Here is a 16,504-nt window from a genome sequence, read left to right as displayed (position 1 = left end):
TGCAATAAGTTTTCCTCTGTATTATACACAATCTGCAGATATTTACTAAACCCGCTTAGGTTGGCATTGTTATTGGAGGATAATGCATATTTTTGGTTTTACTTTTTTGTCTGTATTATTGCCTTCTCATGTGAACTACACACTATCAAACAACTTGTACTCTTCATTGACTTAAGTAGAACAGAAAAAAGCAATGGGAGGTCAGACAAAACCACATTACCATTCACATCTTCAATGTTGAAGTCATCTGGTAAAATCTGAGGCTGAGCTTTCACTTCTAAGTTCCGGCTCAACCAGCTAGTCTGTTCCAGAGAAGAACCAGCAACCGTCCCTACAGCCTCCAAGATTTTTTGGGTCACCTCCTATAACATAACAAGACAAAGTGGCATCAGATGAAAGCTATCATCACTTGGCCAATCCAGTGAAGTCTTCTTTATATGGAACATGTCAGGAGGATCAGAAGTATGCACTTTTATCTCTTAGAAACATACATACTTCTCTGATTTAACTACGTGCTCTCAAGATAACTAATGACTGCTCACTTCAAATAAGAACAGGCAAGAAAATGAGAAGCAGGAAAAACTTTATGTTTATGTTAGCTTATCATGGAGGTTTTAGTCATGATTTTCCATGCAAGCCATTACCATTAACATAGCATCAGTTTGGCATCAGTCCTGACACAATTTACATATTAGTTGTCATGTGTCAAAGATGTGGTCTGAACTGCTCAGTCCCCCAGAAATGGCATATCAATGCCTTCATTGTTTTGAACACTGTTCCTTTTATTCCTTTTATATTTAGAGAACATTAAGTGAGGCAGAGCATTAAGTGAGGCAGGGTTTCATTTTATGGCAATCCATCTGTTCATATTTCAGTCTTTCCATTAGGGGTCAGCAAGACACAGAATCAAACTATGTGCGTAGTCACACTTCACCATGTTTAATTCCCAGTGAAATGAAAAGCTGGTCACTCTAAGGAAACCAAATCCCAAGTATCCAAAGCAAAGCAGAGGTCACTTGTGAAGAGGCTAAAAGATGTTAAGATGGCAAAACTGTCTTTTTATCATCATTGTAATTTTGCTGGCCAGTCTCTAAAGCAGAAGTGGAGACTTAAATTTCTCTGTTGGCACACTAAAGTAACCATAACACTGTCTCACCTCATAGGTAGCATTATGTTGGCTCAGAGCCAAAACCACCCACATGGGTAGTGCTTAAACTGTGCTGGTGAAATCACAATCACAAAAAGTATGGGAAGGGAATCCTGCTGTATTCCACCCCTTCTTTACATAAAAGGTGAGCTGACAGTCATTTATATTGCCAAACACAGCTATGAGCTTCAAGGATAATTATGCTACTAGCTTTCCTAGATACTTTTGAGATTTCAATACTTACACGTATGATATGAACTCATGACATCACACTTGTGTTATGAGTTAAATTCTGAGAAAAATCATAAAGTTACCCAAGGTAAACAGCTTTGAAAAGTCCATAGTTACCACTGCATTTTCATGTATTTTTGACAAAACTTTGTTAGAGACATTTTGTGCATCATGTCTCTCATGTTTGAGTGGACTAAGCCACAACGTGTAGATGCACATTCACACATTCTAAAAGCACAGGTGAATTGAGATACAAAGTACAGATCAGGCCATCTCCACTTTTACTTAGATGTACAGTGCCAGATTTATGAACTAAAAGGTATACATGTATACACTGTACCTGCAAGTCTTTTTGGTCTTTTTTGTTTTCTAGAGTAGGTGTCCTAGTCACAAAGTCATTCAGAGTACTGTGGGAAAATCAATTCACTCTGAGTTAGTAATTGGACAGGTCTACTCAATGCATCTATAAACCTTCCTCTCTCTTACATAGTACCTGAGAAGAAGAAAGTGTCCAGGAGGAGCCAAGTTCAGCTGCACAGACTCTTTGAGAAGGCCTAATAAGGACTGGAAGTTCTCCTGCAAGGCTGTGACAGGCAGTCTGCCAAAAAAACAATATCAAAACACAACCAAGTCTGAAGTTAGAGTTAACAAAAAACCATAAAACACTGGGTAACTTGGTGGCCTAAAAGTTTACATCAAGGTCAGTTAGATCCTGCTCCTTCCTAACTGATCCAACAACATGGTATAAATATCCAGCAGCACAGGCAAAATGCATACAGCGGTAAATGCTAGCAGCACATGCAGCATGCCAGCCAGCACTGTAAGAGCGCTAGGTCTTCAGGGGGAAGAAAAGGAATAAAGTTTAGCTAACGACTCCACTGCATGCCAGCTTACTTTATCTCCACAGCTTATTGCATACAGTATATTGTACAGTCTGATAACATCCCAAGGCTTCCATATCAGAAAAGCCAAGTATGTGAAGAAGAGTTTTGATCAAAGGAATATTTCCATTCAACTGCCTGACCCATTACATGTCCAGCACAGATTGCAGCCATAGCAGTTTTATTGAATTTAGAAGTTCTCTATCCATTCATCTGGCAACGCAAAACAGATAAGGAGAAAGACCATAAGAAATTATACAAGTATCTTGCTAATGGGATGCCTGAAGTATGTTGCTCTGTTAGTATGAAATAAAGCTTTCAGAGTGGTATTATCAACAGATCAATGAAACATAATGTCATAGCCCAGTTATTTTGTGTCTATCTGTTACTAACAATGAAGTGGCAATAACCATTTCCTACATAAAGGTGTTCTGTGACATTGTGACACAAAGATCAAAGTAAAGCAAAAATAGTGATGCTGGCTGTTATCCTAACTAGAGTCAAACAGAAAATTCTCTTTTATAATGACTGAATTACCTTTGAATGAAAGCATAACTGAACTGCAGCACTGGAATATCTACAAGAGAAGATTTCTGAAAAATAAAAGCAAACCTGCAATTATTTGCCATCAGGAAAAAAAAAAAAAAGAAGGTCCAAGCTGTTCAATACTTGTCTTCAATGGTTAACACACCCCTCTTACAAGCCACTTGCACTCCAACAGTGACTGACCAACTATGGTAAAACTATCAATACAGCAGTACGAGGGAATTCAGACCTTTAATGGAAGACCCTAGTTCAGAAGCAGTCACATTACTTCAGAATATCTGCTACAGTTTATTCAGAGCTGTAGGAGCTCCTACAATGGTGTGTGCATGGTAGTAAAACTGGTTTCCTTGAAAACAAATTGGAAGATAGCAGACTCAATGTCAAGTATTTCTAACCATTCAGTTAAGGGTAGAGAGATAGAAATGCATTACTGAGTTGTATAACTGCAGCAGCTTTACAAAAATTGTCATCATCTTTGGCCCTGGAAGACCCCACACCTTTTCATTACCAGCAACTTCTCTAGCAAAATATTCTGAAGAACCTACGCACATTGAGGGATCAAAACACAGAAACCCACATTCTAAAAACATAACTTATTCAGGAGCAAAAGAGAATCACACATTGTAAAAAAAACATCCCAAACTTTCCTTCTAACAATATTTAGAAGACACATTGGAACAGATCCAGAATAGAATATATTAAGAAAATGGAATTGACTTCATGGTTACCTCTTCGCCCTTGATTTGTGATGGTTTCTTGACTACCTCTTTGACTAGATGTAATATAGTGTCAATTTTCAATGTGTTAAGTGCACATATTAAGTCCACAAGAATAAGCTGAGATGCACTAGCCACTGGAAGAATCTGAAAAAACAAACCAAACCAAACCAAAAGACACACCCTTCAGATCACTGTACCAGGCAAAATATGAAGTTGAAAAAACAGCTTTTTGTGTGATTATTCAAATATCAATACTTCTACAAAACATAAATTAGGCAAGTTAAATCAAGCATGCAACAATTTGTCATATACAGATCTTCTCCCAACACCTTCACAAAAACAGTTTCATTATGCTCAAACAAAAGCAGAAAAGAAAGAGGTGTTCTACTCAGAATAAATGCTTAGTTCCAGAGAATACTACAACTCTAACCTTTCTCTGGAAATGGAGCTGATCCAAGGTCTTTAGAATATAACTGGCAAGTTGCAATCCTAAGATTACAATCCAGCATTGAATAAAAAATGGCTATTACTATCAGACTTAAACTGCCACACTGTCTTTTTTATTTCATTACTTATTTAGGTTTAATTGTATTCCTGGTGCTTTGTGGAATTATGCATACATGAGAGCATTTGAGATTTTTCAGTGGCCTGACATTGTCACATGTAAAAAAACCCCAAAGAATCTATAAATAAGCCCAGAGTTTAGAACTGATCATGTAAATGTAACATTTGCCTTTACACTGGAAAACTAAGGGTGCCTTTCTTTAGTTTCACCTTGATTTTACTTTGATTCCTATGAGGTTTCTTGCTATTCCATACTGCTGCAATTGCTGCCATCAACTGGATTCCAAGTTGTGCTGTCAATGGATTCATGAAGTCCAGTATTTTCGTTCTTAATGTCTATAGAGGGGGAAAAAAACCCCTGTGAATGCTAAGCTTTCAAGGCAAAGGCTATCTCAGTCTGTAAAACATTCTTCTTTTTCCCAAGATGTTCAGAAAATACACGACAAAAGGATTTCTTTATATACTTGGCAGTCAGACTAGTTTTGATAATTTATTTATGAGTTAGTGTATCCTTCTTACAGATGGAAGGCACATTTGTTGGAAAACAGATTGCAAAACAGAAAAAATAACTTCTTGTGTTATATTCTCTCTTCTACAGATATTTTTCACTACTATGATTTACCAATATCCACAGAAGAAGGGAAAAGTCTAGTATTTTTATTCCTTCAGGTACATGTTCTACTGCCTGTTGAAGGTGCAGAAAATTCAGAGATGGTTGGCTTTATGGCAGCTATTAACAGAAGCTCACAGAAAAAGCAAAACATTAAACAGACCAGGTAAGGGTGCAGATGGGCAAAAAGAACAGGGAAAAATCTACTTATGTAGGTAGGTACTGTGCAAGTCTGTAGCTCCTAAGAGTTCTTCAAAAAATTTTGTGGCCCAATATCATTCTGGGAATGGCAAAACTATTCCTATGAACTCTATGAAGAATACACTGGTAAGGGATGATAGGGATGATAAGATAGACAGCAGTTTAAAAGAACTCCTACTTTGGTTGCTTTAAAGTAGACTGAAGAAGAGCCTTTAGTTGTTCCAAAGAAGTCAGTTGGTCTTTTTTGAGAGTCTTCCTTCTTTATAACACTCCAAAGAAGGGACATGGTATTAATAATGCGAGGCAATTCTTCCAAAATGGCATTCCTAGCATTTCTCAGGTTTGCAGGTTCAGCTAAACATGTTGACTAGAAAAAACAAAAATATTAATATTAAAATATGTTATATTATGCACCACAGAGTGTGTAAAGGGAACTAGGCCTTAAGCCTCATTGTTTCTAAGACTATTCATATTAGACATATAACTAATGATTAGAGATTGCTTTAGATATGATTAATAGAATGCAGGTGCTTATAAAACAATATGCATAAGCTGCTCATTTGTCCCATGTGTAGCCCTTACCATGGCTGGCTTAAAACCCAGTCAAGCTGAATCAACAGAAGAAGGATCATACATCTTAGACCTAAGACATAGGAGTAAGTGATTAACTTTAGAGCAAGATAAATTAATAGAATAGCCCGAGTGATTTTCAGAAATTCAAAGGTGATCTTTGATGTATAAGAAGATAAGTGATTGTGGTGACTGGAGGCCTTCTGCCTATGACCACTAACTTCAGAAGAATTGGGACACGAGAATTGATGAGATAAGATGATGAATGGTAACAACATGGGAACAGAGATCAACTGGAAAATTACAAAGACTTTGGACTGGGATAATAGGTGGTAAAAAGGTATATAAGACTGAGAAATTTTTGGAAGGTTGCCATTCACTACGGTGGTGGCCCAACTCTGAGTTGTTAACAAAGCAAACCTAGAGAAACCCACGTTTGAAAATCCTTTAACAGCGTGACTCCTCTTATTTTGTAATTAGAAGAATTATAGTCAGCTTTTGTAATAAAACTTTAAAAATAATTCGATCATTCTGTTTCTGAAATATACTGCTGCTGTTAGAGTCTACTGAATTTGCTGTTCAGTATTTTGGCACAGAGATAATTGATTTGTCCAGAAAACTGTTAGGATAATATCCTTATCTAACAAATGTTATAGGAATAAAAATTGTAGAGAACACATCAGCATGTTATCAACTCACAAGAAAATAGAAGACTTTGTTAATGACAGAGCAACTGTAGACAAGCTACACAGGACTAATATTTGTGTGACCAAGACCATCATGAACATCTTCTGCTTAAAATTAGCTTTCCTGCCTTCAAATAAAAAAATTTAGTTCAGTCTCTCTCCCTTACACTTTTTCTTAGTTCACTTCTTTTGGTGTGCTATGAGGCTTCTCTAAGGTTATCTTCTCATACAAGTGCCGCTTTACTACTTATATTCACCTCTGAAAGAAAAAAGGATTCATACTTTGTCGAACTGGTGCCAAGGCATCAAGTGAGTGGTAGGCAATAAGCACTTACCTTTTTAGTTTGGTTAGGGTGATCCAGAAGGCAGAAGTGACCGATGGTTGTCAGACCTTCCAAAAGTGTTAGTGGGTAATCAGGCGTAACATTTTCTCTTTTAGAAGTTACGCTTTGGAGGGGAAAAAAAAAAAGAGGAAAAAAAAAAAAGAAAAGAAAACAAAAAAGGTTAACAGGCCAAGTGGTATTTCCTTGATTAAAAATGCTAGTAGAAATCTGTTTCTGTTCAATGGTTAAAAGAATACTGGAATGACCAGACATGAATATCAAATCAAAGGATTCATAAACTATGCTTGGACAACCCTGTTTCCTTGTCTAGATCTTTAAGAATATTATTCCCCACCTGACCATAAATCTTTCATGTCTAATTATTTTTCCCTAGTCCTTTCACTTACTGCCTATTCTGAACAGTATCACTGTATTTTTCTTCTCCAGGGTGTCTCTCCCCAACTAGTCCTCCAAAAACCTAATTTTTTTCAAAACTTGGAACGTCTTTTTACTTGGATGGCAGGCAGAGGGGGACAGGAAGTATCACAGCTGCTGGTCATTCTTGCAACTACAGTGAGCCCTGCTGGGACAATACAGCCTCCACCACACCTGGGCTCAAGGGACAGATGCCTGCATGTGCAGCAGGGTTTGAGGATCAAACTCTGGGAGCCACAATGCTAAAACATAAATTACTATGCACTACACTCTCTTAAGAGAAGCTTTACAAAGTTTCAGCATAACAAATCCCACACTTCAGACTCTTCTTACCTTGCAGATGTTTTTGCAGATGTCTTCACAGCTTCATTTTCATACTGTTTGACAAGTTCATCCAGGTTTTTACATATCTGTACAACAAATGGTGCCACAGTCCAGCCCAAAGACTTCCCAAAATAGGGCAGGGAACATGTGACTAAGCCTACCCAAGTGGGATGCATCCCATAGCCATACTCTGGTTGCAAACCTCTAACCACAGCAGAGACGAATAATCCCTGTGAAGTTATTGGGTGTGGATAGACGTATTGCATTGCACCAATTGCCTGCTGGAAATTAAGAGCCTGCTGCCATTCCTTAGAGAGGTCTGGCTGATTCTCCTGCTCCTCATGAGTCTGTCCAAGATGGTGCTCCAAGACAATCAATACCTGCAAGAGCTTCAGCAACTCAATCTGGAGTGGGTGTTCGCTCCATATTTGATCATGCCCAAAATTGATTACGCTCTCTTCAAAGAGTTCTTCTTCAGGAACATTATTAACTCTATCTGCCATAAGCAGTTCATACCGTTTCTGACTTGTATACATAGATGCAGACAAAGAAAGAAGAACAAACTCCTGAATTTTGCATCTTCCTAGCAAATTGCGTATGAACTCCACGTTCTTATTCTCTGCTGCCTTTGCCATAGTAGCTAGCTGGGTCATCATTCTAATCAGGACTTCCACACTTTTTACCTGAACATCTCTGTTGCCAAGCACATCTCTGTGCGTAACCTTCAAGTAGCATGGATAATATGAGCGCAGAAAACTGAGACAGAGGTAAGTGAGCAACTCTATTAGAAGAGAATGGGGACACATGGTGGGGGACTGAGTCTGAAGCTTGCCATAAAAACTCTGTCCTACAAGAGCTTCCTGATGGCGAGCTAAGAGATTGTAAATAAGATTCAAATGTGCTGTGGAGCTGGTATCCATGCTTGTACTAGCTACAGCTTCAATAAATTCTTTAGGGTTTGTTTTAAGCACTGCCTCCAGAACAGAAAAAGCATACAATACCCTCTTAGAATCATAGGGCTGCAAATATAGCAGCATGTGTTTGAACAGAGCCTCAATCATCTCCTGCTTTTCCTTCTGCTGCTTGAGCAACCTAGAATGGGTAATTTCCTGGAGCTCCAAGTCCACCTCTTCATCACTTGACAGAGACTCTGATGCTTGAGTCCTCTCAGAGTCAGCACGCACAAGGTTTAGCGCTACACTGGATTTGGAGCTTTCAGGAAGGAATGCATTGAGAGAATTCACATGGTTTGTGGTCTCTTTGCCATTGGTTGCAGCACTGTCATTGTCCTCATTGCTCACTTCTTGCAGCTCCAGGGAAGGAGAAAAAGAGGATGTATTTTCACTGTCACGGCCTGTGCTGGTGTCTGCTGATTCTGTGTGCTCACTGTTATCTTGGTTATCATCTGCTTCATGTGAAGTTACTGGATTACAAGAGCCATCATTTTCAGACTGTTCAATTTTTAACTCCAACTTCTCTGGATCTTTTTCCACTTCTGCCCAAATTGCTTCTCTATCCACAGTAGTAAACTGGCTCAATGGAAGGTTTTCCTCGGAATTGCACTCAGAGATGCCAGACTCTTTCAAAGAGGCCCTTTTCTTGCAAAGCCAATCATGTATATCCTCTGAAAAAAATAATTGGTTTTTTTTTTCCAAAAAGAGTGTATAATCGTCTATTTCACACGACATACTTGATATTAAATAACTCATTGTAAGGAAAAAAAAGGTTAAAAAGTTACTCTGCTCTAGTCTACTATTAATTATAACCAATAGAGCTAAAAAACCCCTGGGTTAAATCAAGAATTATTATTTTTTTTAAGTGGTAGAGCAGTTCTAATCTACTGTAAGCACAAGAGAATAGGATCAAAACATAAAGCACATGCTGTTCCTCTTATGCTATGACTCCCTATATGTGACAATTTTTTTTTTATGCTTTCTGAGCATAAAATGTTTGTTGAGATCAGGAGGGAAATGAGGTAGCAACAGAGGAATTTTTTTAAATTTTTTTTTTTGAAAGAGCTAATGTTTTCCTTGATTACATGCTGTGGAACAAGGAAGGAATATATTAGCTCTGTGTTTGTATAGCATCTAATAAACAGGTCCCTTTGGATGCTATAAATGTCTGCCATCTAACTATTTGCCAATCAAGACAGAAAAACAATTATGCAAGCCAACAGCTAGGTTAACAGTAATGAGACAGACAGGTGACACGGAAGTTTCTTTACACAAAACTACCAGACACTTCTCCACTGTCTTCCTGCTCTGCTCCAGGAAACGACCTTGGCTACTTGGGCCAAATGATGCAGAGTGTCTCATATCCATAGCACTTCCAGGAATCCCAAACCTGAGCAGACTCACAGGACTCCACACTTGGAGCGAACTCTGGCTCCATACCTGTCTCAGTCTTCCTCAGCTGCTCCCCACAGGTCTCTGTCACATTTGTCTGTTCCACATTTGACACATAGATCATATGTGGTTCACAATGGTTCTCATTAAAGGTCTTAAAACGGACATCTTCCAGATGTCAAATTTAGCCTGTCAAGGTAAAGATGCCTTGCCATATTCCTAAATTTGAGTGGCTGGAGGTCATCTTCAATTCCAAACATCTCCCTTTGCTTTTATATCCTAGCTCTGGGGTACCTCAAGACATATGCCACAAGGCCTCAGGTCTACTCTTGAATCAAGATGGATTTTAATTTTTAGATGGACATTTTGATTTTTAGAAGTTGGCAGAATTAGGGCTTTTTTTTTATGTGGTGTGCCCTAAACAGCAAGATGTTCCTCACAACCTGTCTAATTATTTTAACATGAGGCTGAGGGAATTACTAACAATAAATATTCTCAATAAAGAAGCGTGGTATGAGGGTGCATGGTGTGCTGAGGCAAGACTGAGTGGAGGGGGTGAGATTTGCATGTTCATCCTGCCTACTTGAACAGTTCCTGGACTGACATAGTCACCAAACTGCTCCTGGATTTCATTTGGTTGCAGACCTAGTTTTGCTCGAGAAGGGATCCTGTGAACAGTGAACACATGCACTGTGGATCATCTGGGAATGGCAATGAGAAGTGTGGGGCAAGATCCCAGAGCAAAGCAGGGAGCAATCCAAACCAACAGTGTAGGTGCAGCCACCGTAATAGAAATGATCATTAGGCCTTCAACTAGCATGACTTACTCCTGAACTCTGTTTTAGGCATCACTAGAGGTACTTGGATGAGGAGGAATCTGTGGAACTGATACAAGACAACTCAGGGTAATAGGATACCATTGCACTTCAGAGACTACCTTAGGTAGGTGTTCAGGAGTATGCAATGCTACGTTAGCACTTACAGTTTCAGTCCAAGAACAGTTTTACCTGCTGAATTTTTCTGTTTGATGTAGTGGATGGACGTGCGCTGTGTCTTTGGATGAAGCAGCAGCAGCAGGACTGGTTCAAGAATCCGTGCAACATCATTAAGTGAAAGAGCACGGATCAGCCAGCCCTGTGCTGCAGCACCAATTGCGCCATCTGAACAATTGAGACTGTCCAGTACCACAAACAGAGACCTGAGTGGAGAAATCAGAACGAAGAAGTACAATTGAAATCCCTAAAAAAGTTAATGCAAACAACAAAATAGTGGCAGGGAACAGACATAGTGCATGTTCAGGTAAGCACCAGCCAATGGCTCATGTCTGCTAACAATAGCTTGATCATGCACATTTTCCTGAGTTGAGGTCAAGTACACATGCATTTGTAGAAGCAAGGCCATACATACACTCACACTCTAGAAGAGCAGCATATTTTAAAGTTCTTTCACATATTTATTTAGAAAGACTCTTAATGCTTTTGTCTTATTTTATACAAAGGTTATGGTCTCGTAAACAGGAAGTAAAATAAGATAATTTCTTTTTTTTTTTTTGCACAAGTAGCTGGTTCTATTTTCTTTGGAAAAAAATCTAGCCCACTCCAAGATAAAAAATGTCTGCTATACAGAAACTTGTCTGCAAGCTACTCTTCATACATGAAGCTCTTTCTATTTTTATGGAAACTTCCTTCACACAAGAAAATGCACCATGCATGCAGAGTGCTTTGCAAAGTAATAGTGCAAGAAAGTTGAAGATCTTCCTTTTGCTCATTTTTTGTTCTTTCTACAGAGAAATTTTTCCCACCTCAGAAAAAACAACAGAACAAAGCATGATATAGTTAAATACATAAATGTAAGTCTAAGCCAGTGGAAATGGAAAATACCTATCAAAGGACCGATTGTGAGAAGTCACTCTGCTGCCTTGGATCTCTCTGGTCAGATGCCACATGACAGAGAATCTGAACAGTGCTTCCAGCCTTGTCCCCTTTGCAAGGAAACAGGACAGATACAAATTTTTTGCAGCATTTATCTCCAAGTAAAGTTTTAGTGATTTTTAAACCTCTAGCAGAACAACAGTTATTGTGTAGATGACTACTACTAATCCTTCTCGGGTAGTTTGAGAACACTCTTCTATTTTGCAGTAGACTAAACCAAAATGTCACATATCCATGAATGTACAACCCAAACGTAACAGCCACAGTGTTTGTAGGAGCAGAAAAATGTGTCAATACACCAAAAATGTATTTCAGGACTCTTGTGTATAAACATTTTAGTCTTGATTTGATGTTAGGTAGGTTTGAAAGTTAGATGACAAATGGGAAGACATTGGTATATTAGGCAGTGGTTATTATTGGTAACGTTTGAAAACTTTTAAAAGATTTCCAAACTTTTAAGTTTCAGAACTGCAAAAGCAAAGATATGAAAACAATACCGAAGACTGAAGATGGCTGTTTTAAGTTTTAATGTACAAGGCAGTTCTCACAAATATACTGTAAGTTATTAAAGAACTGTTCTGTCATTAAACTAGGCAAGAAAAATAATTAATAACTGGCTCACTTAAAATACAGCTTACTTATTATGAGATCTAAATACTAAGGTGGACACAGGGTCAACATTATGTTGGCATACACTTACAAGTTAATAAAGTCTTTCGTTGGAATATGAAGTTTGCAAAATCGATACAAAATGAAATTATTTTAGAGTTATTGGTGGAGCTGGGTCAGTTTGGAAATACTGACAAAACCTACAAGTTTTTAGATACTACATGATTTGGGCTGAAAGTAAAATAGCTCCAGCATTGACTGATAGAGCTTGTATCCAAGGATTAAATTTAGCCATAGTCCCATGATGAATACATCCCAGGGAACTGTAAAGGTGAGGACAGAGTCTGTTGGACTCTTAGAAGACAGAGGGACCATGGGAGTTAAGTCATTGGGTTGAAGGGAACTGGAGGCAGTCTGGGAAGCACTGGCACAACTCTACAGTGATGAAGGGGCTTCACTGAATACAGGACTTACTTTATCATGATCCAGAAGTGCGTGGCAGATAATGTCTTCGCAGATATTTGCTGATGGTGCCAAGCAGTGCAGCCTGTAGAACAGTTCCACACAGGCAATATGATGCTCCCGTGTCTCTTTGTTCAGCTGATTCCAGAGCACGCAAGCTACTCTCTAGGGAAAACCAACAACAACAACTAATAATATTGATAATAATAATGTGCCATTTCTCTCCTAACTTAAAAGCTTTCCATTGCATAAATACCCTCTATTACTAAAAGGGATTTCCAAATTGTCTTAATTTAGCAAAGAGCAAGAATTCAGGTCATACACTCAGACCTAAAGGAATGCAACTTTCCTACCCTAGTAGGGCAGGTAATTAAAATGTATGTGCACCAGAAGTTAAGAAAAGCATTTCTCCTTCTATTTTCTGGGTCAAAACTTAACAGATTGTATATGTGTCAGGCACAGCAATTGGAAACACAGTAATTAAGAAAATACCTCATACCAACACTATCAGTAAATGGTCAGGAGAAGGAAAGCATCTTTGAAATATATATATACTCAAAACAAGGAGAAGGGAATGTTTTCATTATTATTCACCCACTAACATTTTCTCTTATCTGAAAACTTAGAGTGGTATCAAAGTTCTCTAAAGTATAGCTTTCAAGCTAATGAAACCTTCAAGTCAGAAATCAACTATACCTACCCCCCAAGAATTTGGGCACAAAACGAACTGGCAATTTGAAAATAACCTGCCACTTTTGAACATCCTATTTGGAAGCACACGAAGAAGGATGCAATTGCTTTCAAATGCTTGCGGAAGCAAAAAATGGCAGTGTGTCACTGTAACACAAACATGCTGCCCCCAAACATGCATGCAAATAACATTTGCTTTCCTGCCCCATCCTTAGAGGTTGAGTGTAGTTGGGCAGTAAAAAAGAAAAAGAAAATTGACACCTGGTAGAAATCTGTTTTCTCTGAGATGATCTTTAGAACTCCAGGAGCAATGGGAGGAAGGGTGACCATCTGTAGCTTTCCAAAGAAGGGGTTGTGGCCAGACACTTTGTACCGCTTCATTCTGTCTTCTATCACAAGTGCCAGTGACTGGGAATGGTTGATCACCTCTAGCAGTGTGAAGATGGACACGTTCTGAACATAGCAGTCACTCACACAACAGCATATTGTCATTAAGGACTTCAGCCACAGAGGGAAGCTGGCATCACAACCTCCTCAGAAGATAAGTGAGAAAAAAGTTTTTGAATAATCTCAAGTTCATGGTCATGTTTTCAAGAATTCTTCAATCAAGCTCACAGGACCAAGAGATAAAAATGACCGCCCATATCCAACTGTCATGCTATCATCAAGTCCCTTACTTCAGAAGGGATTTGCTTCAAAGCAAGTTATATTCTTTTCCCTATTTCTCCCAGCAGAAAGCCCTTGCAGGAGCTCAGTAACCCAGTAACTAGTGGATTTCTGCTTTCCAGTTTATGTTTATTCACAACTAGTTTTTACAGCTGCTGTTTTCCAGCTGTCATTGTCATAAAAAACAACAGAGGTCTGCTGATCCAAGGATGCTTTCAGGTAGTGCTGAGGTGTATCATTTCAGAAACCATGAAGCACACAAGGAACTGATATGGCTAATAGCAAGTCAAGCCATCTTTGCCTCTCTGATTATTTGCGAATAATCAGATACAGCTTTATTAAAGCTTGACTGGAGACAGTCTAAAGTATGAGTTCACACTTCTGGCTTCAAAACCAAATGTTTTAACTGCTTTACTACCACACCAAAATGACCACTCTTCCTTCTCCACATCAGACAATTTTTGTATCACATTCATCCCAGACCTTCATTATCAGAGGTTCTTCCCTTTTGGCTTTAAACTTTACTGTATTCTCTAGGGTATACACTTGAAAAGAATTTTGAAAAGAAGCTTCTATAATCCTAGGATGATATTCCAAAGAAACACAATTATGAAAGCAAGCCTTCTAAGTTCAGCTACGTTGCTGATCACATGGAAGGCACTGCAAACATGCAAAAGTGTTCATGTCAAGCAGACAGCTCACCCATGTAGATCATGGGCATATCATCACTTTGCTAAGGAAGACAGCGGTGAGCTGAGGAAGAGAACCCGATTTCCCACCTCTCCACTCATTACAAACCTATCTTGTCAACCAGCCTTCAGGCCAATAACTGCTCCTGCTAAAGCTAATGAACTTGTATTCCCAGAACAAAGAGGCCCTCCAATTATAAAAGATTATTCTTATATGTTAGCTTACATCAGACTCCTTTGACTTCTGAGGGTTAGGGAAAGAGCTGTTTGCTTCTGTTACAGTTTTAAGCTCCAGTTTTCCACCTACACCCATCTTCCCCTAACACATCCTTTTTTTTGGGGGGGAGAGGGGGAGGGATGGACATGGATGGGGGAGGACAGATTTCCTGAAAATCCTGAACCATGCCACAAGGCTCTACAGGCCAGAAGGTCTTTTCATCCCTTCAGCTACAAGTTTTGTAGTGAAAACTTTCAAAAGAACATGATTTTAAAAAGCTTGGTAAAAATCATCCCTCAGCTGCAAGACACAAAACACATGTTGATGCGGGTAAGTCTAATTCACATGTAACTTGCCTTCAGCCCTGCCAAAAGACATTACTACTGGCCCTGGTCACACATCTTGCAAATAGCCAAGCTCACACTGCTACATGCATCCTCAGGTGCTCAAGTTGCCCAGTAAAGGAATCTTTTCTTACCAGGAACCTGAAAAAGAGAGAGATACAACTGTTCCATCTCCTCCTCCGAAAGATAGACTGGGAATGTGGTACAATCCAACAAAAGGTGACAAGCTGCAGCGAAAGCTTCCTTGCAGTCACCTCTAAGGGGTCCCAAGACAAGCATCACTTGTTCCAAGTCCCACTCTTCCTCCTCCTTTTCCTTTTTATTACCAGAGACGCAGTCAGAAGGAAGAGGATTAGAACTCTTGTTCTTGAATGGTGACCCTCGAACTGAGAACAAGTCTGAAAGCATTTGTTTAAACTGAGGTACGGTGATTTGCTTTGCATCCCATGGGCTCTTTTTCTTGCTAGCACTTTCAGGTAATCTGTAGCCATTATCTTTTTTCTCTTTTCCACTCAGATTCATTGCTGAGATGCTTTCATTACTTGTTTCTTGAAATTGCACCCCAAAAACATATTTACTGGAAAACTTCGCAACCAGCTCTTGGATGCAATACAAAGTCTTCTGAATGCTGCCCCCTTTCTTCCAGACATCATCTCTCTCAAGGGTCACAGTTGGCACCCCCAAGTGCTGAGAGAGCTCTGGGGAGGAAGTGCTTAGACCAATGCCACTGTCTTCTGACTTCAGGGGAGGGAATGGAGTCTCATCCTCCTCCTGCAGCACAGACTTAGACTCCAAGGTTATGTCCACATTTTTGTTTTTCACTGGGCTCTAAAACAGAATTGTTAATGTGGTTAATAGGGCACTGTGTAGATAATTTTAAACTATGTAGAACTGTGGCAGGCACTGGGGAGCAGCAATGATGGAAAAAAATTCCTAGTGTTTGCAATTTTCAAATACAGATAACTTTTACAAAATCATGAGACACAGTTATTTGTAAGCAGTTCAATTCAATTGAATTTAAAACCTAACAAATGCTTGTATAATCCTCACACCTTGACTCATCAAACACCAACAGATCCATAGCTACAGATGCTTAGCAAATGGAAATGTTTCCTTAAAATCAATTCACCACTAGAATGGTATTACTTATGTTGGATTATTTCTAGTTAAATGCATATATTTGTTCTACTGCAAAACTTTGGCAGGCTGTGCTTTTGTGAGTGCTTTATGCCATCTATTCCTTGCTCCCTATCACAGTCTCTTGCACACAAATAATACCACATTGTGTTAAACTAAAATATTAATTGAAAGCCT

At 39.0% G+C, this 16,504-nt stretch overlaps 1 protein-coding gene across 11 annotated transcripts in view; it reads right to left on the bottom strand.

Annotated features, from left to right (window-relative positions):
* Positions 1–16,504, bottom strand: part of DOP1B (DOP1 leucine zipper like protein B) — a 54,064-nt gene that overhangs the window by 12,346 nt on the left and 25,214 nt on the right. For 10 of the 11 annotated variants that reach the window (XR_007510320.1, XR_007510322.1, XR_007510324.1 and 7 more), the window contains 14 exons: positions 15,325–16,018; positions 13,536–13,807; positions 12,597–12,749; positions 11,463–11,563; positions 10,590–10,780; positions 7,247–8,861; positions 6,491–6,602; positions 5,078–5,266; positions 4,299–4,424; positions 3,534–3,668; positions 2,797–2,852; positions 1,872–1,976; positions 1,719–1,785; positions 221–362 (listed from right to left, as the gene is read on the bottom strand). Coding sequence is in view for 6 of the 11 variants with exons in the window: in XM_049835341.1 (XP_049691298.1) it covers positions 221–362; positions 1,719–1,785; positions 1,872–1,976; positions 2,797–2,852; positions 3,534–3,668; positions 4,299–4,424; positions 5,078–5,266; positions 6,491–6,602; positions 7,247–8,861; positions 10,590–10,780; positions 11,463–11,563; positions 12,597–12,749; positions 13,536–13,807; positions 15,325–16,018 (3,958 nt within the window). In the remaining 5 variants the exon portion in view is untranslated. The remainder of the gene's footprint in view (positions 1–220; positions 363–1,718; positions 1,786–1,871; positions 1,977–2,796; positions 2,853–3,533; positions 3,669–4,298; positions 4,425–5,077; positions 5,267–6,490; positions 6,603–7,246; positions 8,862–10,589; positions 10,781–11,462; positions 11,564–12,596; positions 12,750–13,535; positions 13,808–15,324; positions 16,019–16,504) is intronic. The other variant, XM_049835344.1, reaches the window with a different exon arrangement.

Source organism: Accipiter gentilis, chromosome 32 (genome assembly GCF_929443795.1).
Source record: "Accipiter gentilis chromosome 32, bAccGen1.1, whole genome shotgun sequence".
NCBI lineage: Eukaryota > Metazoa > Chordata > Aves > Accipitriformes > Accipitridae > Astur > Astur gentilis.
Note: the sequence above shows the minus strand (reverse complement) of the source record. Positions and strands in the feature narration are given on the sequence as shown.